The sequence below is a fragment of the Corylus avellana genome, chromosome ca3, assembly GCF_901000735.1.
Source record: "Corylus avellana chromosome ca3, CavTom2PMs-1.0".
Taxonomy (NCBI): Eukaryota; Viridiplantae; Streptophyta; class Magnoliopsida; order Fagales; family Betulaceae; genus Corylus; species Corylus avellana.
Genome location: NC_081543.1, coordinates 5307826 through 5331958, shown reverse-complemented (window position 1 = coordinate 5331958; position 24133 = coordinate 5307826). Strand labels below are relative to the sequence as shown.

At 37.3% G+C, this 24133-nt stretch overlaps 3 protein-coding genes across 4 annotated transcripts; 1 reads left to right on the top strand and 2 right to left on the bottom strand.

Moving 5' to 3' along the window:
• Positions 1-8248: 8248 nt before the first annotated feature.
• Positions 8249-9973, bottom strand: LOC132173609 (cytochrome P450 736A117-like). Its single transcript, XM_059585144.1, has 2 exons — positions 9011-9973; positions 8249-8860 (listed from the first exon to the last, which is right to left on the bottom strand). The coding sequence occupies exons 1-2, from the start codon at positions 9971-9973 to the stop codon at positions 8249-8251; spliced, it is 1575 nt and encodes a 524-aa protein (XP_059441127.1).
• Positions 9974-11816: 1843 nt separating this feature from the next.
• On the bottom strand, positions 11817-16229 carry LOC132175486 (cytochrome P450 736A117-like). The gene is made up of 2 exons (XM_059587450.1): positions 15287-16229; positions 11817-12567 (listed from the first exon to the last, which is right to left on the bottom strand). Exons 1-2 carry the CDS (start codon positions 16205-16207, stop codon positions 11965-11967), a joined length of 1524 nt encoding a protein of 507 aa, XP_059443433.1. The 5' UTR covers positions 16208-16229; the 3' UTR covers positions 11817-11964.
• A 3556-nt stretch (positions 16230-19785) lies between these two features.
• On the top strand, positions 19786-23816 carry LOC132173727 (serine/threonine-protein kinase AFC2-like). Of its 2 annotated transcripts, XM_059585314.1 has the most exons (11): positions 19786-20013; positions 20980-21175; positions 21504-21684; positions 21792-21840; positions 21937-22051; positions 22341-22441; positions 22659-22815; positions 22890-22954; positions 23041-23138; positions 23231-23333; positions 23424-23816. In XM_059585314.1, the coding sequence occupies exons 1-11, from the start codon at positions 19912-19914 to the stop codon at positions 23568-23570; spliced, it is 1314 nt and encodes a 437-aa protein (XP_059441297.1). In that variant the 5' UTR covers positions 19786-19911; the 3' UTR covers positions 23571-23816. The 2 variants fall into 2 exon arrangements, with proteins under 2 accessions (XP_059441297.1, XP_059441296.1); XM_059585313.1 differs by lacking the exon at positions 20980-21175 and having other exon boundaries at positions 19930-20013.
• Positions 23817-24133: the final 317 nt, after the last annotated feature.

Below are 24133 nucleotides of genomic sequence, written 5' to 3'. Positions count from 1 at the left end.
AAAAAAGACAAACGGAACAAACGGAATACCCAAAATTAACCTAAAACCTAAAGAACAATAAACACTTTTACTAATAAATTCTTACCCAATCATCTCAAACATTTTTTACTAAAATCCCAATAACAATAAACATTTTTACTAAAACATTCTTACCCGATCATCTCAAACATTTTTTACTTACCTTCCAATTTTTGCAACTAATAAACCTCCTACCAAAATTTTCTTTGTTCTGGCCTATTCTCACGACAGTAGGACGCTCACAATAGCAAACCCCGCGAGGTCCAAGTGCGTTTCTTGCCCAACTCTGCGTTGACTCAAAACTTGAAAATTGGCTTGAGAAAGACATCTTTTACCAATCAACGACCCAACAAAAAATTAACATGCACATAAAGGAACAATTCACGAAAAATGGGCCAAATACCATGTGGTCTCACAATCCACTAAACAAATCCACAAACAAACAAACATTTACCCAAATCCCAACTTCAGAAAAACAATCAGTTTACCCAAACAAGAAAGAAAAAGGAACATTGCTTTTGGGGAAACAAAAAACTTAAAGAAGACGTTGATTACTTCATTTAGGGGTTCCGAAGATGACCAAGACGGAATCAGCCGCGTAGAAGATTCTGGACCACTTCGTTTGATGACGGTACTACAGCTGTATAAAGTGATTTGTGTGGGGTTCGGGGAAAGCGACGGGGTAGGGTTTTGTTCTTTTTTTTTTTAAGACGTGAAGGATATGTGTGGGGTTAGGGGGAAAGCGAAGGGGTAGGGCTTTTTTTTCTTTGTTTTTTTGTTTTTTTTTTTTCTTTCTTTAACGCGTGGAGGATATGTGTGGGTTTTTCATACCACGTGGGGTTGGGGGCATTACAGGAATAATTTTCAGCGGGGTTGCATGTGCATCGCACGTGTTGCAGATTTCGTCCAACATACAGACAATTTTAACATAATGGCAAAATTGCAAAAAAATTAAAGTTTGGGGGGTGGGGGTAAATTGAAAAAATTAAAATATTTGAGGTAAAATCAACAGAGGTGTACAACTTCAGGGGGGTAAAGTTTATTTTCCCATAAAATTGTATATCGTGATTTTAAAGCCAAATTGCCAATAATGTTTTGTCAAATAGAAATATGAATGCAAAAATTTCAAATTTTGGTATAATAAAGATTTTTAGAATTGATACCTCAAGGAAACACATAGTAAGTTTTTAATGTTTGCTAATGTTTGGTTTGCCCATTTCTGCAACCAAAAAGATTTTTGTAAAAGAATTAAAGACATGGTTTTAGAATCAATATAGGTTAATTGATTTTATTTTATTGTACTTACAAATTAACTACTGTAAAGGGAAAAAGGTTTTTTTTTTTTTTCCTCTTTTATATAAAAAAAAATGCCAATCTAATAAACTAGAAATTCACTATGGTTGACGTACAATCAGCCATGATCATGATAAAATCTTTTCTTTTATATTTTCATTGCCTAAGAACAGATAAAATTTTAATCAAATGACATTGCTTTAATGTTATTTTTGACATTTTTCTAATTTTCATTTTCACCGAAAATATGGATAAATTTCACCCTACATCATTATAAGTGGCAAGAAAGTCAATTCTTTCTATCGATCAGATGGTGAAAGGAGACCTTTTGAGCTATATTACTATTTGAGTAATATATATGAACCAAATATTCTGATTTTGTTTTCCTATGCTAATGAAAACATCATCACATCCATGTAATATTGTAACATTACTTGTCCAATTGGTGCAAGCTTGGAAACACTAGACGAATGGAACGCCATTGGAAGTGTTGGATCCAAATTTGGGAAATTATTACTCAAGAGATCAAGTCATCGAATGTCTCCATATTGGTGTACTCTCTATATAGGATGATCCAGCTGAAAGACCCAGCCAGGGGCGGAACCCCCTACCCCAACCCAAACCCCCATGTTTCTCTAAATTTTTTAAAAATGCTCTTAACAAAATTAGAATATGCCTTCCCCAAATTTTTATATTTTTTACTTTTACCTCCCGAAAATTATAAATGCTAGTTCCCCCCAGATTAACATTCACTCCATTTATTTGCCATCACCTCCAAGACAACCAGCATATTTTCTTTAGTCGAACAGGCTAAAGCCATTAAAGGAGCAGAAGTCAGATCAATATGTGCTGATATGATTGTTTGTCAATGAAGCATCGATTACTGAATTATACCCTTGATAGTTGAACAGTGAGACCTATAGTATGAGTATTCATAAAGAATTTGAACTTCTGTATTTGAAGAGTGTGTTGGGGTATATTTGAGTCGTATATTTGAACTTCAGCCATTGTTGCAGCCACAACACGTTTTTTGAACTTTTACTGCTGGGGTATGTTAGGAAATTAATCCTATTTCCCAAGACCCGTGAGATGCGAAAAATAAAAAAGAATGCGGAATAATAAAGATAAGCAATCACACACGACACAAAGATTTAAGTGGTTCGGCTTAACAAGCCTACATCCACTGGCGGAGATGACCCAGAGAAAATTCACTATCAAAAGATGAGTACAGGAGAGTAACAGAGTGAGAAAACCACTCAAACCCAAAGCCCCAAATACACCCAATTCTCACTTTGCCCAAAGGAGAATAATAACAAAAGGGGAAAAGAAAACACTATCTTTCTTGCTCTCACTTTTTCTCTCTATTGTTGGCTCACCAAAACACAAAGCAAATATTACTTTGTTTTTTTCTGTACGTTTATGTGTTGTAAACACCCCTTTATATAGGACATAAAAGTTGGCTAAGCAAGGCTCCTCCAATTCCAAATTGTAGAAGGACTTCAAGTCCAAGTCATGCTCTAAAAAGAAAACCAATTCCAAGAGCAACTAGGAATACAAAACGTGAGCCAAAAGGATCCTCTTTTAATGATGCTGGGCCCCACCAACTTTATGGTGAAAGTCACAAAACTCCAACAATCTCCCACTTGACTTGAATCCCATCATGTTGCAACAAAGTGAATCTCCTCCGGATGTCTCCTCCGCCTATCTTCAAGCTCGAAGACCAACTGAAGCTGCGTACAGCTTCAGTTTCTCAATAGTCACACCTTTTGTCAACATGTCTGCTGGATTCTCAGTTCCACGAATCTTCTCAAGTAACAATTGTTCACTTTCAAGAAGAGATCGAATGAAGTGATACCTCAACTGTATATGCTTTGTTTTTGAATGATACGCCGGGTTCTTCGCAAGAAAAATGGCACTCTGACTATCACTGTGTAGAACGCCCTTCTCATTCTTCTTTCCCAACTCATCCAAAAAACCTTGTAGCCAAACCATCTCCTTTCCAGCTTCTGTCACGGCTACATACTCCGCCTCTGTAGTGGAAAGGGCTACAATTTTCTGTAACCTTGAGGTCCAACACACAGCAGTACCTCCTAGAGTATATACAAACCCTGTAGTACTTTTCTTGCTATCAACATCACCCGCTAGATCAGCATCCACGTAGCCCTGCAGCTTCAATTCTGCACCTGTGAAGCAAAGGAACATATCTGAAGTTCCTCTAAGATATCGCAAAATCCACTTGACTGCCTCCCAATGCTGCTTCCCTGGATTACTCATGTACCTGCTCACAACTCCCACTGCATGTGCAATATCCGGTCTAGTACAGACCATTGCATACATCAGACTTCCAATAGCTGAGGCATAAGGTACCTTGCTCATGTATGCTTTCTCTTGATCTGTCTTCGGTGACTGATCCTTGGTTAGTCTAAAGTGACTCCCCAAGGGTGTGCTCACTGACTTAGCTTCATTCATGCTAAATCTGCTGAGAATCTTCTTCACATATTCTGTCTGTGAAATCTCCAGTGTACTATTGGCCCTGTCCCTAATGATTCTCATCCCAAGGATTTGTTTAGCAGCACCCAAATCCTTCATTGCAAATTGTTTTGACAGCTGGTTCTTCAACTTGTTGATGTCTTCCATACTGGCCCCTGCAATGAGCATATCATCTACGTACAAGAGTAGAATAATGTAAGAGTTCTTAAAACTCTTGACATAGCAGCAATGATCTGCATTGCATCTCGTGAACCCAGTACTGCACATGAAACTGTCAAACTTCTTGTACCATTGTCTTGGAGCTTGTTTCAGACCATAAAAGCTTTTTCTCAGTTTGCACACTAAACTCTCCTTCCCTTGCACTACGAATCCCTGTGGCTGCTGCATATAAATTTCTTCCTCCAATTCACCATGAAGGAACGCCGTCTTCACATCTAACTGCTCTAGATGTAAGTCCTCTGCCGCCACAATGCTCAGCACAATTCTGATGGTTGTCATCTTCACCACCGGAGAGAATATGTCTGTGTAATCAATTCCTTCTTTCTACTAGAATCCCTTGACTACCAATCTTGCCTTGTAGCATTTGCTACCATCATGTTCACCCTTTATTCTGAACACCCATTTGTTGTGCAAAGCCTTTTTACCTGCTGGCAACTCAGTCAGCTCCCAGGTCTGGTTAGTCAATAATGAGTCCATCTCATCCTTCATGGCTAACTCCCACTTGATTGAATCTTCAACCTTCAAGGCTTCAACAAACGTCTCTGGCTCACCGCCATCCGTTAACAAAATATGAAATAGGGAGGGTGAAAAACGCTGTGGAGATCTAATGGTTCTAGTAGATCTACGGACAGCCACTGTCGGTGTACCCTGTTCAGTCTCTTGATCTACTGTTTCTTCAACTTCTAGACCATCTTCAGTTTCTGAATCCTTATCAACTTCTGAATTCCTTCTCTGAGCTGCACCTTTAGAAATTCCATCTAGGTTGATAAATTCAGGCTTCTCAGCCTCTGACTCTGTACTTACTGGTTCTGCACTTGAATTATTCTTATACACAACCATCTCATTAAAAGTAACATTTCTACTTCTAATGATCTTCCGGTTTTGATCATCCCAAAACCTATACCCGAATGCCTCATCCCCATAGCCAATGAAATAACATTTTCTAGACTTAGCATCTAGCTTGCTACGAGCATCAGATTCAATATAGACATACGAAACACAACCAAAAACTTTCAAGTGAGAAAGATTTACCTCCTTTCCACTCCAAACTTCTTCAGGTAGTCTATGGCCCAAAGGAACTGATGGTCCTCTGTTTATCAAGTAAGCAGCAGTGCTTACTGCATCCGCCCAGAAAGTTTTCGGTAGTCCAGCATGCAACCTCATACTTCTTGCACGCTCATTGAGGGTCCTGTTCATGCGCTCAGCCACGCCATTCTGTTGTGGTGTCCCTGGGATAGTCTTTTCCATTCTAATCCCATTCACTGCACAAAACTGTTTGAAACCCCCGTCTTCGTATTCTCCCCCATTGTCTGATCTTAGACATTTCAATTTCAGACCAGTTTCTGTCTCTACCATGACCTTCCACTTCTTAAAAACTTCAAATACATCAGATTTAAGCTTTAAGAAGTAAACCCATACCTTCCTGCTTGAGTCATCAATAAATGTGATATAATACCGCGAGCCTCCAAGAGATGCCACTGGTGCGGGACCCCACAAATCCGTGTGTACCAACTCCAGTTTTCCCGGCTTCGGTGTTCTGCCAACTTTCGCGAAACTCACCTTCTTCTGCTTTCCTAGGATGCAGCCTTCACACAAATCAGACTTAACTGACTTCAGCTCCGGTAGTTTCCCCTTTGACAGAAGTACCTTCATCCCTTTCTCGCTCATGTGCCCAAGCCTTAGGTGCCATAATTTTGAGTCAGCACCCGTATCTGTAACAGCAATTGTATCCCTGCTATTCGTCGTCATATAGAGAGTACCCGTCTTATGACCACGAGCCAAAATCCTAACTCCCTTGCTGACCTTCCACTTTCCACCGTGGAAATGAATTGAATGCCCTTCATCATCAAGCTGTCCTACTGAAATCAGGTTCTTTTTCAGCTCTGGGATATGCCTGACATTTTGCAGCTTCCATACCGAGTCACTGTGGACTCTAATGCGAACATTGCCTATACCCACAACATCCAGCGCCGTTCCGTTAGCCAAGTACACCTTCCCGAAATCTCCAGCAACATAATTTTCGAGAACTTCACGGATCGGTGTAGTGTGAAAAGAAGCTCCTGAGTCCAATACCCAAGAATCAAGAGAACTGTCAACAGATAGAAGTAGGGCATCGTGCACTTCTTTTGTTGCCACGACATTTGCGGCGTCATTTTCGGTCTTCTTCTTCAGCTCTCTGCAGTTCTTCTTGAAGTGGCATGTCTTGCCACAGTTCCAACACTCAGGTTGTCGTCCAAACTTGGATTTGCTCCTACCTTTCCTGGACTTAGATCTGCCCCTCACAGAGTTTCTGTCTTGTCCTCTACCCCGAGTCTCGAGGTTTAAAGCAGCACCAGAGCAAGAGGCTTCACCCGCATCTCTTCTGCGAACCTCTTCACTGAGAATCAAACCCTGACGTCTTCATAGCTCAGTTTACTCTTTCCTACAGAGTTACTCACAGCCATCCTCACTGCTTCCCAGCTATTTGGCAAAGATGCCAAGACAATCAACGCACGAACCTCATCATCAAAATTAATTTCCACCGAGGATAATTGATTTGTGATGGTGTTGAACTCATTGAGATGATGTGCCACCGAAGCTCCTTCCGCCATCCTTAGGTTGAACAATTTCTTCATCAGATGCACCTTGTTGTTAGCCGACGGCTTCTCGTACATACTTGACAAAGCTTTCATTAGACCTGCTGTGGTCTTTTCCTTTACAAAGTTGTGTGCAACTGATTTTGACAGTGATAACCTGATAACTGCTAGAGCTTTACGATCAAGCAGAGCCCACTCGCTATCATACATGTCATCGGGTTGTTCTTCCAAAAGAGGTTGATGAAGATCCTTCCCATAAAGAATGTCTTCAATCTGTACCTTCCAATACCCAAAATCTTTGCCGTCGAATTTTTCGATTCCCATCTTTCCTTCTTCACCTGCCATCGCTCCCACTCGAACCAACAGCTCTGATACCAGTTGTTAGGAAATAAATCCTATTTCCCAAGACCCGTGAGATGCGAAAAATAAAATAATGCGGAATAATAAAGATAAGCAATCACACACGACACAAAGATTTAAGTGGTTCAGCTTAACAAGCCTACATCCACTGGCGGAGACGACCCAGAGAAAATTCACTATCAAAAGATGAGTACAAGAGAGTAACAGAGTGAGAAAACCACTCAAACCCAAAGCCCCAAATACACCCAATTCTCACTTTGCCCAAAGGAGAATAATAACAAAAAAGGGAAAAAACAAACTCTCTCTTTTTCTTGCTCTCACCTTTTCTTTCTCTCAATTGCTTTTGGCACACCAAAGCAAATATTATTTTTATTTTTGCACACCTAATTGCTGCACAGCACTTGTCTTTATATAGGAGCACATAGTCGGTGCTTTTTTCCTACTAAAAGTCCAACAAGGAAACCCACTTTCGTGTAGGACAAAAACTCCAACTCCAACCATGAAAGGGAATTCCAATCCTTGTATAACACAACAAAATTGGTTGGGTCCCACCCCTAGATTCAAGGCACGCATAACATGGACTAGGTACCATAAAAGTCAAGATGTTTGATAGGATTGTCAAGATACTCACTGATGTTAGATATGTTCCTGACCTTAAGAAAATTTGATCTCATTAGACACATTGGACTCTTTGGGCTATGGTTATTCAAACAAAAAATGGAATTATGAAAATAACTAAAGATGCTATGGTAATAATGAAGGATAAGAAAATTAGCAGTTTGTATAAGTTACTCGAGGACACAGTTACAGGTGGAGCTGTAGTGTCCACCTTGGCATAACCATATAATGATAACACAGATTTGTGGCATATACGGCTTGGTCATTTAGGCGAGCATAATAGGTTTGAGCTTCACAAGAGAAATTTGTTGAAAGGTGCGAAGTCATGTAAATTGGGTTTCTGCAAGTACTGTCTATATGGAAAGCAACGAAGAATCAGCTTTCAGATGGCGTCTCATTGTCAGAGTAAAATGGTTATTCTCCTTGTTAATGAGTAGTACAAAAGATAAAGATAATGATGATTGTGATCAACCTCCAGATAAAACTAAAAGCAGATGAATATAAAGATCGTTGTGTTCTAGGTTTCCTTGGTACACCTTCTCACACGATAGAGATGAGGACGTTTATATTTTATTTTCAAACTCCTTAATTTATTGCTCATAGAGGTACCGGTTGTGACTCTTTCTAGCCAAACTGAACCTGGGGATTCTTCTATTACTCATATATAATATATGCTAGCCACAGTAAGGAGTTGCAACCGCTGTAAGGGGAAATTTTTTATGAATGGTTATGCCAGTTGATTCAGACATGTCAATATCCTCTCCTCTTGCTCCACCGGGCCATGTCCAATCAAAGTTGTGCAGCAAATTTGCCAAAACAAGCTCAATAGTGGTCATAGCAAAGGAAATTCCGGGGCAACCCCTCCTTCCAGCACCAAATGGAATGAACTGGAAGTCATGTCCTCTAAAATCCATAGAAGATTTCAAGAATCTTTCTGGCTTAAACTTCTCTGGTTCGTCCCAAGACGTAGGGTCTCGTCCAATTGCCCATGCATTGATAATAACTTGTGTTCCAACTGCAATGTCATAGCCCTGTATTTTGACATTTTGAGTCGATTCTCGGGGAATTAACAATGCATTAGGAGGATGGAAGCGAAGTGCCTCTTTGATCACTGCTTTCAAGTAATGCATATTATCGAAATCATCCTCTATTATTTCATTTTTGTTGCCACTGATCCCTCTTACCTCACTCTGCACCTTCTTCATAGCCTTGGGGTGCCTTAGGAGCTCTGTCATTGCCCACTCTAAGACTGTGTATGTAGTGTCCGTACCGGCAACAAATACGTCCTAAAAAACAATGGTAAATATGCATGAGATAAGAGGGTAAAATAAAATATACCTTGTAAAGTAAAACAAACTCTTTTGCAGTCAATACTAACTAATATTATATTTATCTCCCTCCATGACCATCCCATGCATGGAAAAATATTTGCTTACCAGAATTAGAGCCTTGATGCTAACTCTATCAATAGGAAAACCAATAACGTTTTCCTTTTGAATTTGAAGCAAAACATCCACAAAGTCCTTTTGTTCATTTTCTAGAATCACATTGCCCTTGCCCTCTCTCCTCTGACAATCTATGTGCTCTTCAATTACTCCTTCTATAAAATCATCGAACTTTTTAGAAACTTTCTCCGCTCTAGCATCCAAGCCATTGACACGGCTCACCCAAGCAAGCCATGGAATATAATCCCCCACGCTTAGAGCACCCAACAACTCTGTGAACTCGCTCAAAATCTCCTTAAACTTCCTTCCACCTTCCCCTACGCCATACTTCCTCCCCAAAGCCACCCTACATACTACATCATTAGTAAGGTTTGCAAGCACTTCGCTTAAATTCACATATGTTGAAGAACAAGACTGTTTGATTTTCTCAATCACAAGAAAAGTTTCCTCCTCTCTCACAGCACGAAAGGATTGAACCCTTTTGTTACTCAAAAGATGTAGTACTGATATGCTTTTCATCTGCCTCCAGTACTCGCCATAGGGGGCCGATGCCACATCTTTGTTATTGTATAGTAGTTTCTCGAACATGCTTGATTTGGGCCGGTTTGCAAAGATGAGGTCATGAGTCTTCATGATCTCGCGAGCAGCATCAGCAGACGAGGCAACAAGGGTTGGTGCGTTGCCAAAGTGAAGCAGCATGAGGGGGCCATGGCGTCGAGCTAAGGACCCGAGTGAACGGTGAGGCTGCGAGCCGAGTTGGTGGAAGTTCCCGACGATAGGGAGCTTTGGTGGTGAAGGTGGTAAGTTTTTTTTGGTGGTCGGAAGGGTGGAGGACCATTTGAATAGGAATATTACGATGAAGGCCAAGATGGTTAAGACAAAGGGATGGAGAAAGAAGAAAGTTGCAATTTGGCCTAGCAATATTTGCAGGAAGTTGGACATTTTCTTCTCCATTGTAAAAGCAAGTATGCTGAATATTTATGTTGGTATTGACGCACAGGGTGACTTATTAATTTTCATCTGTTTGAATAATCATGTTCCTTCGAAATGGAAATTATTGGGAACATGCATGAATGTGAATAAAGGTCGCAAATGGGGTTCTTTTTTCCTGGTTTTGCATTGATTAATTTTTGAATTTTGGTTTCCTTAATCAACAGGAATCTGTTTGGCGCATTTGGATGTGAATGATTTCGTTCCGTACGTCCTTCCACTGAAGCCCAAGTTGGATGCACCTAAGTGAATATCTGTTTCTATCTGTAAATGGTTAATGCAGAACATCATGACATGCATTAACTTAATTATAAGGTTGATCTCTAAGATTAAAAAGTATTAAATTGATGTCAGAGAGTAAACTGTTATTTTGGCATATCTTGAGGATCTATAAATTATTTTTTATACTACATGGAGTAATTTGTAATTTAAGCCAACTACATATAGACCTATAAATTATTTTTTATATCATATTGAGTGATTTGTAATTTAGACCAATCACAAAGACTAATTTTGCATTTATTCCAAAAGTTTAAAGTTCTAACATATATAATGCAATGTCTAATCTTTCGTGCATGTTTAGTATTAATTTCTTCCGGGAGATCATCAACCTAATTAAGCTACTTAACGCCTACAAAATTTAACTCCATTATAATTTTTTTTTTTAATAAAAGAAAATGAAAGATATTTATTGCCATGTGTTATAAAATATCGTTCTTCTTTGGTTTTACAAAACTTACCTTTTTCCAAAGGTTTTATTTTTTTCCTTCTCTCTCTCTCTCTGTGGAATCCGTAAGGAGCAAAGATTTTTTTTTTTTTTCATTAGCACCTCTCACTTCCAGTTCATTTGATGGATTCATATAAAGGGTCATTCTTTTTTTTCTTTTTTTTTTTTTAATTTTATTTTTTATAAATAGTTCACTTCTCATTATATCAAACTCAGGCCGAAGCAATTTGCTCCGCTTGAACAATATTACAGATACAATAGTATATCTCATCCCTCTATACTCGATTTATGACATTTCTAGTAGCTAATTTAGCTGCATATGGACTGCACCATTTATGTTCAGGCGTACATGGTTGGGTTTCCAATTCGGCAAAGAATTCAAAAACAATTTTGCATCCTCTACTAGCTGACCATATATACCTCCTACCATTTTGTGCCTCAGTCTGTAGCACCAGTATAATTGTCTCTGCATCTCCTTCTATAATTATGTTACTCACATCCATTTCTGTGCAAAACTGGGCTGCTTGGGCTGTGGCCATCGCCTCTCTGCAATAGTCGGATCTAACCAGCCCATTCACGTGAAGCTCCGAGCTGCAAATATCCTTCCATCATGATCTTTGAGAATTAAACCCACTCCCATCCTTCCATTTTTTGTGTCAACAGCTGCATCATAGTGATTTTATACCACTTTGGCGGGGGTCTCGTCCACTTCTTGATCTCCATCTCCTTGCTGTCGTCTTCCTCAATTTGTGGTGCATTACACCTATTGAAATCCTCCACTGTCGCAGACGCCAACCTGCCCACTTCATTGGGAGGAGGGAACAAGCCTTCATGAATCCACCTATTCTTGTGAAACCAATTTTTTCTTACTGTTTCCACAAATTTTTGTTAATTTTTAATTTTCGAATAGAAAAAAAAATATTACTTATCCTAATGTTAATTTTCGAATTAGTATTATTTGATTTCAACAAAAAAATTTAAACCATTTAAAATTATTTCCAACAGTTAAACTTAGGTAATGACCATTGATTGGTTCACTAAACATAATCAATTCATGATGATTCCAAAATATGACAGGTCTATTATAATATTTCCAAATTTAAGAAGATTAAAATACAAATAGAGAATCTTCACATAACACCTAGTTAGTGATATTATACACAATTGTTTTATTGATGTAATTTTAAATCATTATTAGATTTGTGATGAATCATTATTAACTTTTAATTTAAGAATTTGGAATTGCAACAGCGAGGAGGGGAACTTTTCTGACGATGGTAGTGGATTGGCTCATATCCAAATCTTCAGCTCTTGCTCCACCAGGCAATGCCCAATCAAACTTGTGCACTAGATTTGCCAACACAAGCTCATTGGTAGTGATGGCAAATTGAATTCCTGGGCATCCCCTCCTTCCAGCTCCAAATGGGATCAGTTGGAAATCATGTCCTTTGAAATCTATAGAAGAATTCAAGAACCTTTCTGGCCGGAACTCTTCTGGTTCGTCCCACATCGATGGGTCTCTTCCAATTGCCCATGCATTAGTGAAAACTAGAGTTCCTGCAGCAATGTCATAGCCCTTTATGTTAACATCTTGGGTGGATTCTCTGGGAACTAGTAATGGGAATGGAGGATATAAGCGAAGGGTCTCTTTGATCAAGGCTTTTAGATAATGCATTTCCTGTAAATCAGCCTCAGCTATGCTGGTTTTGCCTCGTGCGATTCCCCTTGCCTCATTTTGTAACTTCTTCATCACTCTAGGGTTCCTTAAGAGTTCTGACATTGCCCATTCTAGGACTCTGTAAGTTGTATCAGTTCCAGCAGCAAACACATCCTGCAAGAACCGAATTCAAATGTAAATTTATGTAAATGTAAGAGATGGATCGATTTTGATAATAATAATAATAATAATAAAAAGCTATAAAAATTTAATCTCATTGTAGAAAACATTTTTAAAAAAAAGGCCCATGTACGCCACATTCAAATGAGAGGCCATTGTACAACAAAACTGTCAACTGCAATTCCAGTCTTTCTTCCCCAGTTGTGTAGTGTAGCTATTTCAACAAGAACACAGAGCCCAAAAGAAGAAAGAAGACCAAACTTGTACACCATCCAGTATTTCTTTGACATGAACATATCAAACACAAAACTTTCCAGCAGCAAAACAAAGGCAAAAAGCATGCATCTACACTTCTTTTTTGTGGCTCTATTTCAATTCGAAGACCCAGCGACTAGCTGATGGTAGTTTTCTATCTATTTGGTTGTTGTAATAGCAATTCTTCCTCAAAATTGATAGACGTAGGGGGAAAAGCCGTATGAAGAAGAAATTCTGAGTAAATCAACCTCGAGCCAGTGGCTCCGGTAGTTTCTTTAAAGGGGTTTAGGGTATTGAATTGGGAAGACAATTGGCGAGGTCAAAGGATTCGGTGTTTTTGGTGGTATTTGGCAAATGGGTTGGCCTAGACATTGTAGTTGATGTAAATTAATGTGAAAAAAAGTAAGAATGTTTGGTATAAAAAAAATGAAAAAGTGGTATGAAAAAGTGAAAAAGTTTTGTTTTGTAGTGATTTTTTTATTTGAATAATAATAAAAAGTGAATGATTTGATATAAAAAGTGAAAAAGTAAAAATATTTTGATGTTGATTTTTTTGGGAAATGGTGATGAACAGTGTTTGGGCTAACCCTATCCCCTTTACCAAACAAAGCCGTGTTTGGTAGATTGTTTGGTGTATTTTGTGTTCTAAAATGATTGTTTGGTAGATTGTCATGTCATGTCACACAAACATTCTCTCTCTCTCTTTTTTTCTTTTAAAAAAAATTAAGAGTGAGCTTTATATTTATTTGATCTTCTCAAAGTAAGCAAGTCTACTCAATAAAATATTTTTAGGGTAATTTCACTTTAAATTTCTAAACTATCACGCGATTTGACATATCTGCAAACTTTGAAACCTCTCAATTTGGACTCTTGAACTTTTAATTACAGTCAATTTGAACCTTTATCAAATTTTAAACGTTAAAAAGTGAGATAATAATGTTTATACCCCTGACTTTTTTATAAAATTTCAAATTTACCTTTAATTTCAAATTAAAAATTTAAAAAAACTATTAAAAAAAAATCACAAGGTGACCCTTGGGCCACCGGCTTGTGACCCTTTTTTTCAATTTTTTTCAATAAAAAGAAAATTGAATGGTAATTTTGTCTTTTTAGGGGTTTTAACTGCAAAAATTGACCGAAAGTAAATTGACTGCAATTGAAAGTTCAGGTATCCAAATTGAGAGGTTTCAAAATTCGGGATACGTATGTCAAATTGCATGGTAGTTCAAGGGTTTAAAGTGAAGTTACCCCAAATACTTTTCAAAACGCTTTTTCAATATATATATATATATTTTCAAAGTTAAAAATACTTATCCAAATACATTCGCAAATATAGTCTAATCTTTGTATAGGATTTTTTTTTTTTTTTTTGGTAACACATATACTGGCATTAGATCTAGATCCCAACGAATCATTTAGGGCATTAATTTGTTATACCTATCTTTGTACAAAAAAGATTATTTGTGCCCGTTGACTGGGATGCTGCAGTCTGAGGAGGTATGGGCACAAATAATCTTTTTTATACAAAGATAGGTATAACAAAAGCCCTAATGATCGACTAATGCATTTCTGGTGAGCTAGCTAGCTACCTGTCCTCAATTCCTAGTCAACTGCCATTCAACCGTCAACCTCACTAATTAACTAAAATACAAGTTTTTTTTTTTTTTTCTCCCATCTAAAAACCACAAAAGAACTACGGGACATTGTTATAATTAGCTTATGGAGTAAAATATTATGAGAAACTCTGTACATGCAACTTCAATCATAGGCAGAGACAGAGGAGGCGAGAGGGATCAAATTGCCTAAAATTTTGTTTATACCATGCATGTAAATGTTAGCTGTACTTATCATATTGCCCACCCATCAAAATAATTGCCCCTAAGCTATTATATTATATATATCTATATATATATATGACCGAATGGGAGCAATAATATCCTCATTTTAAATCACAGTGGTGTCAATTAGGGTTGCTAATTTTTTATATGAACTCAACAAGAGATTAAATGGCTAGAGATAAAAAGTTTGACCTGTTTAATTAGATGTGTCGGGTTATAGTTGACTTATATATATAGTCTTATATTCATACTTCGACACAATATAAATCCGACACACGACATAATAACAAACAATTTTTGACATGACCTGCAAACCCGATATAAACCCAATACAAAATTAGAAGGTTAGGGTTAAAAAATTTGTCCCGTTTAATTAAATGGGTTGGATTAATGTTGTTTTATATAGTCTTATGTAACACATATATACCTCGATACAATCCAAACCGGACATGTGAATATGAATTGCCACCCCTAGTTAATTCATGTCTTTGCTATACATCCACGACGTTATTACAAACAATTTCTCTTTCTTATGAAATTTTTTAAATATGTAATCACATTTTTACATTGAAAAAATTTTCAGAATATAATTAAGAGAGAGAGAGAGAGAAAGAGCGTACCAAGATTAGAGCTTTGATGCTTTCTCTGTCAATGGCAACGCCAGTCACGTTATCCTTTTGAATCGCAAGCAAAACGTCAACTAAATTGTTTTTATGATCTTCCCCTCTAACACTTCCATCCCCATTGCTCTCTCTTTTCAGGCTGCAAATGTGCTGTTCCACGATGGCATCCAGAAATTTATCAAACTCTTTAGCGACTTTCTTCACTCGAGCCTCCAAGCCATTGATTCGATTCACCCAAGCCAGCCATGGGATGAAGTCCCCCACATTGAAAACACCCAGAAGGCTCATAAGCTCTCCCAGCAATCCTTGAAATTCCCTCCCACCTTCACTGCCGGCGCTATACTTCTTCCCAAAAGCCACCCTGCATGTCACATCGTTTGTAAGGGTGGCAAGCATTTCGCTCAAATTCACCGGCAACGAAAACGAGCAAGATTCTCTGATCTTCCCGATGAACATGGCGACTTCTTCTTCTCTCTCAGCTCCGAAAGAGCGAACTCTCTTGTTGCTCAGAAGATGCACCACGCAAATGCTTTTCATTTGCCTCCAGTACTCGCCGTAAGGAGCTGTCGACACATCTTTCCCCTCGTAGAGAAGTCTGTCGGCGATGCTCATTCTTGGTCGGTTGGAGAAGATGATGTCATGGGTTTTCATGATTTCGGAAGCGGCATCCGGAGACGAGACGATTAGCGTTGGCCGGCTTCCGAATCGGAGCAGCATGAGCGGGCCGTAGCGCTGAGCAAGTGAGCAGAGGGAGCGGTGGGGAAAGAGGCCGAGTTGGTGGAGGTTTCCAAGGACGGGAAGCTTTGGTGGTGAAGGCGGTAATTTTTTGTGCGTGGTTTTGCAGAGCCATTTGATGAGAAGATGAATAAAGAGAAGAGAGGGAAAAATGGCGAAGATAATAATGTTGTTCATGATCATCTGCTAGAGTAGTGCAATAATATTTTGTGGTCTTTCTTCTTCCTTTATCTTATCTAAATTTGCTTCAATCGCAAGCTTTTAAGATAATAACATCACGAAGTTAGTCAACTATACATGGGATTGTGATATTAATAAAAAAAAAAAAAAAGGATAAGGGCCATCCCATGGTTGAATATAATTGGTTAAATAATAGCCACAAGTGACTCACTCTCAGACAAAACAAGGTAAACACCCCAAAAATCATCAATCCAATGGCTACATCAATGTGATCTTGGATGTCTTCCATGAAGATTGAGATATTAATATAATGAACTTTCAAAAAAAAAAACTTGGACTTGCTCTGTTCTACACCAAGAAAAAGAGACCAAATCAATATTATTGTCTTCTCCAATCAGGTGCTAGCTAGTGTTGTTAGATAATTATGTTAGATAATTAGAATAGTATTACAAGTCCAAATCAAAGTCTAATTTAATCTCTGTAAAATAAAGATTAAATCAGACTTGGATTTGTTTTTCCTTTAGCCTTCACGTGTAGTTGTTTATATATATAGGAGAGATTATATTCAATCTCTGATCTTCTTATTTGTAACCTCTATATGTACATACAGTGGGTATGGAATAAACAATTTATTTCGCCAAAGATATTATTTGTGGACTTTCTTTTACCTATTATGGTAAAGTGGTTTTGGTGAATTGCCATATATGTTTGGAAATGTTAAGTGTTATCATTTTTAAAAAATTGGCGAGAAAAATAAGAGTCACTTTTATTTTTTATAAAAAAATAATAATAATAATAATATTCACCTAAAAAAAGGCCAAAAGAAGACCTGCGAATTTCAATCGGACCAAGCTTTCTATAGTATCTCACATTAATTATATTACAAATCGGGGTAATTAATGTTGAGCATGTGGGTGAAAAAAGTTTTCCTTATCAATTTTAGCATTTTTTGGACTTTTCAGCAAGAGTACGCTCGAGCCCACTTGTGGTGCGCTAGAGGGCACTTATGCACGTGGGTTGATTTGCGATCTTTATATTACATGATGATTTTAGCATAACAAACGTCCAAATTAGGACATTTTATTTCACAATGATTTGTAGTATTTTGAGTTAACTTTCCACTGCCGCTGGTTTCATGTCAATCTGATACTCGAATAAAAAGTTGTGATCAAAATACTGAGACGTATGATAGGTCCTGTCAAAGTGTGTTTTAAGCCCAAAATCGATAAAATTTATTGTATCTTTATTAGAAACATGAAAACACTAAAACAACACAAAATCAAACAAATAACAATGTTAATGAATTAACATATGCGAGTTAAGGGGCTTGAATGTGCAACATTCGGCGCTTGTCACTTATAAAACACAGTTTTAACTAGTAAGTAGGCAATGTATAACTTAACACCCATGAACATCTCTTATAAAGTGCTAAGCTACGCATCTTCTTAATATGGGGACATGGTGTTACATCTTGCGCCTAACTGGTTATTATCAGAGATTCTTATAGGAGTTCTCCACACTTTCAAGACCTTTAATTGCTCTAACGAGGAAGAAAGCTCATTATATTTGTCGTCAGGAATGTGAAGCGAGCTTCAAGAGCTCAAATGTAGATTGGTGACCGCATGAATTTTGATATAAATCGGCAAGCCTCGTCTGTAGCCTGTCCGAACGGGCCTAAACCTGAGAGCCCCGTCTGAAGTCCTCGTTCAGAGACCATCCGAACGCCTATGTGATTTTCATGCTTTTTAGATTTTATGTATGTGGCTGTCCGGACGAGCTTCAATTCCGCCTGGACAAGCTCCATAGTATTTTTGTGTTTTATGCTTTATATTCGTAGCTATCCGAATGGCCTTAAGTTTCGTCTAGACAGGCGCCGTAGGTTAGGCTTACTAAGTAGGGTTTGGAGGCCTATAAATACATGCTTATAGCCTTCAGAAATAGAGTTGCTAATTATGTATGAGTTTTGTTCAATAAGAAGCCCCAGAGTTGAACGTTATTCTGTTTTCTTTCAAAACTTAGAGAGTATCTAGCGTTTTAAAGTACATTTCTTAGATCCTTTTGATAAAATCAAGATTTAAAAATACATATCCATTTCTTGTTGTTATTATTCGCAGTAGCTTACTAAGTCACGCTACATCAAATTCTCACACTACCCACAGGGTCAGAGTCAGTTGGGTATGTGGTATTATACGAATGTATTCCGGAAATGATTGAGACATGTGCTGATGCAAGAAGGCAAGTAGCCAGCGTACACCTCAAGGCAATTAAAATATCATTAAAAAAAACCTAAACTATTTGGAGACATTACCCTATGACGAGCAATGTAAAATTCACATTGATCGTCAAGTCTCACACTCTCACGTATATCTTAAGGCAAAAAAATTTGAATATGAGAGCATCCTCTATAATTCACTTTTAGCCAAAATTTGGTTAAATTTTATAAAAAGTAAGTTTCATCAAATTATCTATTTCCCTCTTCATTTTAGGGCTCGTCAAACCTCTCATGTCTCCACACATTTAGAAAACAAAATCATTTCTCTACTATTTTTTATATTTTTATATTTTCTCCTCACACATTCTCTCTCTTCCTTTATTTGCTTGTGGGGGTGCTTTTGAGAATAAAAAAAAATGAATGAAGATAGAATAAAAATTATATTTAAATAGAATATAGTAAAATTTAGAGAGTTTATTATTTGATACTTTTTCATAGCTGTTAGTTAAAATAAAAAAAAGTACAATTTTTAGCCAAATTTTAATTAAAGAATAGAGAGTTCATTGAATCTGAGATAAAACATAGTTAAAGTTAGTAAAGGATTACGCCTGTCGTATCCTTTACCACACTAGTAAAACCAAATTTATATACAAATATTTTGTAAAAAAGGTTTATAAATTTTATAGTATTTGGAACAATGTTCTTTTAACTTAGGGTCTGTTTGGGATTGTGATTTTAATAAGTGCGATTTTAAAAATTGCGTTTTTAAAATCGCAAAGGCGTTTGGTAAAACATGTTAAAAAATATTTTTTTATTAAATATTTGTTATGCAAAGTCATAATTTTGGTTTAAATTCACATTTTTTCAAATAAGCACCCCCTAACCTGCTTAGATAAATCACAGAATTTTTTCCTGTTTTAAATTAAGTGCTTTTTAAATCGCAATGCCAAATATCTTACATTTTACGATATCTTTTAAAGACGTATATTATTCTTATAAAATCGCAATTCGAAACACACCCTTAATCACTTAAATCCAAAACTACTTAAATATATATATATATATTAAAAAAAATAAAAATAAAAATTATAGTCACTAAAACTGTAAAACACCCGGGCCCAACCCACAAGGGTCGAGAAGTTTCATTCACTCGCGTCCTTTAAACAATACGCCACTTGGGCCTCAGAAATAGATGGCGTGTGCTAATTGTAAAGGTTTCACGCTTCTTTGTGCTTTCCCTGTGACGTTAAAATTAGAAATAATTGACCAGTAAAATCCACGGCTAGATAGCTAGCACGTGGACGGCCAGATTTCGCCTCAAAAACCGACTCAAGCCTTTCCGTGAGGTTAAAATTAGGGTTAGGTTTAGCGTTATTCTCACGAACCACACAACCTTCCTGTGCGAAAGAGACTTATTTGTGCTCGCTTCCTGTTTGTTTCTCGTCAAACACCTCAACTTTCTCTGAAAAATCTTATCGTCTTGTACTTTCCGATCATGGAGATGGAGCGCGTGACCGAGTTTCCTCACACGCACATGGATCGGCGACCCGCGAAGAGGGCGCGTATGGGTTGGGACGTTCTTCCTCAGATCCCAAAGGTATAATCTTTCCCCTCCCACCTTATAGATCTTTCAGATCCACCTCGTTTCCTTGATGGCCGTTTCGTCTTTTTGCTAGATCTAGATCTGGTTTGATTTCTCTCTATTAGCTTGTGTTTTGTTACAAATTTTCATTTTATTTGGCCAGATCTGTTATTCGGTATATTGGATTCTTCGGTTTTTCTTTTTCTAGATTTTAAGATCATAATTTGTGTAAAATTTCGGTTTATTCAGCTGAAAATTGATTACCTCAACCCAAAGATCTGGATCGGATAACGCTATGCATATCCGCAAACACATACGTATACTTGTTTCGCATAGGATATTTTCAAGCCGATGAAAAAAATTTGTACTTTCTTCTTGCCTTAATACTTGTTTCGCATAGGATATTTTCAAGCCGATGAAAAAAATTTATACTTTCTTCTTGCCTTAATACTTGTTTCGCATAGGATATTTTCAAGCCGATGAAAAAATTTATACTTTATTCTTGCCTTATATTATTTTGTTACATTTGCTGAATTTGATAGGTTTATTTGTCAAGAAAGATGTTTGATTCGGCGTAGATTTTTAATTTGTATGTCTGTTTGGATCCTTTTTTTTTCAAAGATGTTTCGAATTTTATTTAAGAAACAATTACCGTAATTATTATCAGAGTACTCCATCATTCATAATTTTTTGAAAAAGTTTTTGGATTTTTTTTTCTTTAAGTTTTGATTGAGCCAAAGTTAGTTTGCTTGAGATGCCGTATTTTCTATTTTTATCGTGTAAAATCTGCTACTTTTTTTTTTCCAAAAAAAAAAAATCTGATTTGGTGGTTCTTTGTTTAATTAATATGTTTTGGTTTCATTATTATCTTTGGGACTCAATACAATCAGGAAAGGGGGAAAGGAAAGGGTATTAGGTATTGCGAGGGCAGAAAATTTATTCATTTTCTTGAGCGGTACATGAATGCATGGCTGTGTGTAGGCTCAGGTAGGAATGTTTTGTGGACAAGAGGTTGGGAATCTGACAAGCTATGCACCTTCAAGAGCATCCTCAGACCTTACCACTAATTCCTCTCTGTTTGAAAAGGGAGTGGCTCGAAATGGTTCACCCCCAAGGCGAGATGATGACAAAGATGGGCATTACATGTTTGAGCTTGGAGAAAATTTAACTTCTCGCTGTAATTTCACTTTACCATCATTAAAAACTTATGTTCATTGTCTGTTTGTTTTAAGCCATTAAATGTGCTCAAATTTTGTTTTGTTTATGTTTTGCACTACTAACTTTTTTTGAAATAGTATGCACAGTTTACAAAGTAAGAAGAAACTCTGTTTTTTAAATCTTAGTTCTCTCAATTTTTTGTTTGATTTAATAATGTCCTGGGTTTAATCTCCCATGCAGGAAAATAGGTATTCAATGGTTGTTGGTTTATTTGTGTATTCTAAAAACATGATAAAGCCGTCCTGTATTTCTTGTTTCTGATTGTTTGTGGATATTCATTTTTGCAGATAAGATCCACAGCAAAATGGGTGAAGGTACCTTTGGTCAGGTTTTGGAGTGCTGGGATAGAGAAAAGAAGGAAATGGTTGCTGTCAAAATTGTCCGTGGAATCAAGAAGTATCGTGATGCAGCTATGATAGAAATTGAAATGCTACAACAGCTTGGTAAACATGATAAAGGTGGCAACCGGTGAGTGTTCTGTTTCTTATTGAACTACTTTTACTGTCCTTAATGGTTACTGTTAAGAAGCTTTTATGAGCTCTTTGGCAATTGTTAAATGGGTTTATTCCTTGCAGTTGTGTGCAAATACGGAACTGGTTTGACTATCGTAACCATATCTGTATTGTAAGTATATGATTGATTTTGTAATGGATTAATTTCCCCAATTCACAAATAATTTTGGGGTTAAGACTTGTGGGTGAATTTAAATGGTTTCAACAGGTGTTTGAGAAGCTTGGACCAAGCTTATACGATTTTCTACGGAAAAACAATTATCGCCCATTTCCCATTGATCTTGTCCGTGAGATTGGCCGACAACTATTGGAATGTGTAGCATGTGTGTAGTAAATTCCTAAGCTAGTTATTTTCAATCTTTCCTTTGTTTTTCTGCCTTGCTATTTCCTGTTTGATCTGCTGGTTATATTAGTTTTAGATATAGAATAATTTTCTTAATACTGTTTAGTGATGGTCAAATCATCTTGGTGTTTTGTCATCTATCAATATATGTTAAAATGTGGCAGTAGTATGTGTGGAGTAATATTTTATTGCTTTGAATTTCCTAGTCAGGTGTCTTTTTTTTCCCTGTGGCCTTGTTTTCTGATGATTATGTTAAATTGCATTTGCAGTTATGCATGACTTGCGTCTGATACATACTGACTTGAAGCCAGAGAACATACTTCTAGTATCTTCAGATTATGTTAAAGTTCCTGATTACAAGGATTATAAGGTATATTCTTGTGGGTGTATTTGCTCTCACTTTGTCACTTAGAAGATTATCTTTTAGAAGGTAGCAGCTGCTTTACTAGGCCATGGCATTGGGGGTTGCTCTATTAAGTCTGGCAACTTCATTTGTCTTTTTCCTATTTCCAATGATTTGATTGTATGTTTCTTTTTATCAAATTGGTCTTTGGAGTTGAATCCTTTCAATATGCTGCTATATGTAGAGTTCTTCTCGATCACCAAAGGATGGCTCCTACTTCAAAAGGTTGCCTAAGTCGAGTGCTGTTAAGGTGATTGATTTTGGTAGTACAACCTATGAGCGTCAAGATCAGAATTACATTGTGTCTACAAGACATTATCGTGCACCTGAGGTTATTCTTGGTAAGTTTTTGTATTTTTTTGTTGATAATGCCATGTCTCAGCAGATGAGCTAAAATCTTTCAATCAATTTTTAGGACTTGGATGGAGTTACCCTTGTGATATATGGAGTGTTGGTTGCATCATAGTGGAGTTATGCACAGTATGTTTACCAATCTTTACCGGTTATGATGATACGATTGGTGAATGGATAATTAATAGTTATGCTTACGTATGAACTTGGTATAGGGTGAGGCGTTGTTTCAAACACATGAGAATTTGGAGCACCTAGCAATGATGGAAAGGGTTCTTGGTCCATTGCCGCTGCACATGCTGAAGAGAGTAGAGTAAGTTATAGTGTGATGATCCTCCGTAGTGATTATAGTTTTGCAGAAGCTAGTTAATGACTAATGGTCTTTCTTCTTCTTGTTCTTTCCAGTCGACATGCAGAGAAGTATGTTAGAAAGGGTAGATTGGATTGGCCAGATGGTGCAACCTCAAGAGAGAGTATTAAAGCTGCGATGAAGCTTCCCCGTCTGCAGGTTTGTACAATCAAGTACCTCGTAAAATGATCACTCTCTATTGTCTTGTTTACTAACACTGCTATTCATTCACCCTTTGAATTCTTGCAGAACTTAATAATGCAGAATGTTGATCATTCTGCTGGGGATCTCATACATCTATTGCAGGGATTGCTTAGATATGATCCAACAGATAGGCTAACAGCTCGTGAAGCCCTTAGGCATCCTTTCTTTAGTAGGGACCATCAGAGGAGATGAGTGATTGAGGTCATGCTCCCTGGCTTTACATGGTGTGGTCGGTGTTTCTGTGCGATGTGAATATCATATTGGCAGAAAAGCATAGATTCCCTCCCACAGTCGACAACTCCCCTTTCTCTAGCTGTGACATTTTTTACCCCCCATTTTATGCTGAAATGTATGTAGTCTGGAGCTAGCCAACAAGATTTCTGAAGTGTACACTCATAAAGTTTAATGAAGAATTGAACAGTAAATTCTTTAGATATATATGTATATCCACTAATCTCTGATTGTTGCGAGTCCAACACGTCACCGTAATAGCATAAAAGAGATGCGTTACGTGCTTCGTAATTGTCTTGTGTAGTAGTTCATTCTATGTCCCATATAACCACACTAGACCTAAAAATAAATTTCACTCTTTTATTTTCCTTTTTCGTACACTTTCTTGGCAGCCAAACAGAACGCATCGAAATTGGAATTCAACCTGTCGTCTATGTGCTGCTCCCAATCCAAACTATAAGTTTGTTTGGATTGCGTTTTTACTCTATAATTTATTAAAATGTATTTTTGACACAAGTTTAAAT

Bases quoted from the DNA above. Each gene is read 5' to 3' on its own strand.
- LOC132173727 (XM_059585314.1), top strand. From the start codon at position 19,912: ATGGAGATGGAGCGCGTGACCGAGTTTCCTCACACGCACATGGATCGG. The intron at 20,014-20,979 runs GTATAATCTTTC...GGCTGTGTGTAG, and splicing joins TTCTTCCTCAGATCCCAAAG to GCTCAGGTAGGAATGTTTTG. The intron at 21,685-21,791 runs GTGAGTGTTCTG...TATTCCTTGCAG, and splicing joins CATGATAAAGGTGGCAACCG to TTGTGTGCAAATACGGAACT.
- LOC132173609 (XM_059585144.1), bottom strand. From the start codon at position 9,973: ATGGAGAAGAAAATGTCCAACTTCCTGCAAATATTGCTAGGCCAAATT. The intron at 8,861-9,010 runs GTAAGCAAATAT...ATTGTTTTTTAG, and splicing joins GCATCAAGGCTCTAATTCTG to GACGTATTTGTTGCCGGTAC.
- LOC132175486 (XM_059587450.1), bottom strand. From the start codon at position 16,207: ATGATCATGAACAACATTATTATCTTCGCCATTTTTCCCTCTCTTCTC. The intron at 12,568-15,286 runs GTACGCTCTTTC...CGGTTCTTGCAG, and splicing joins GCATCAAAGCTCTAATCTTG to GATGTGTTTGCTGCTGGAAC.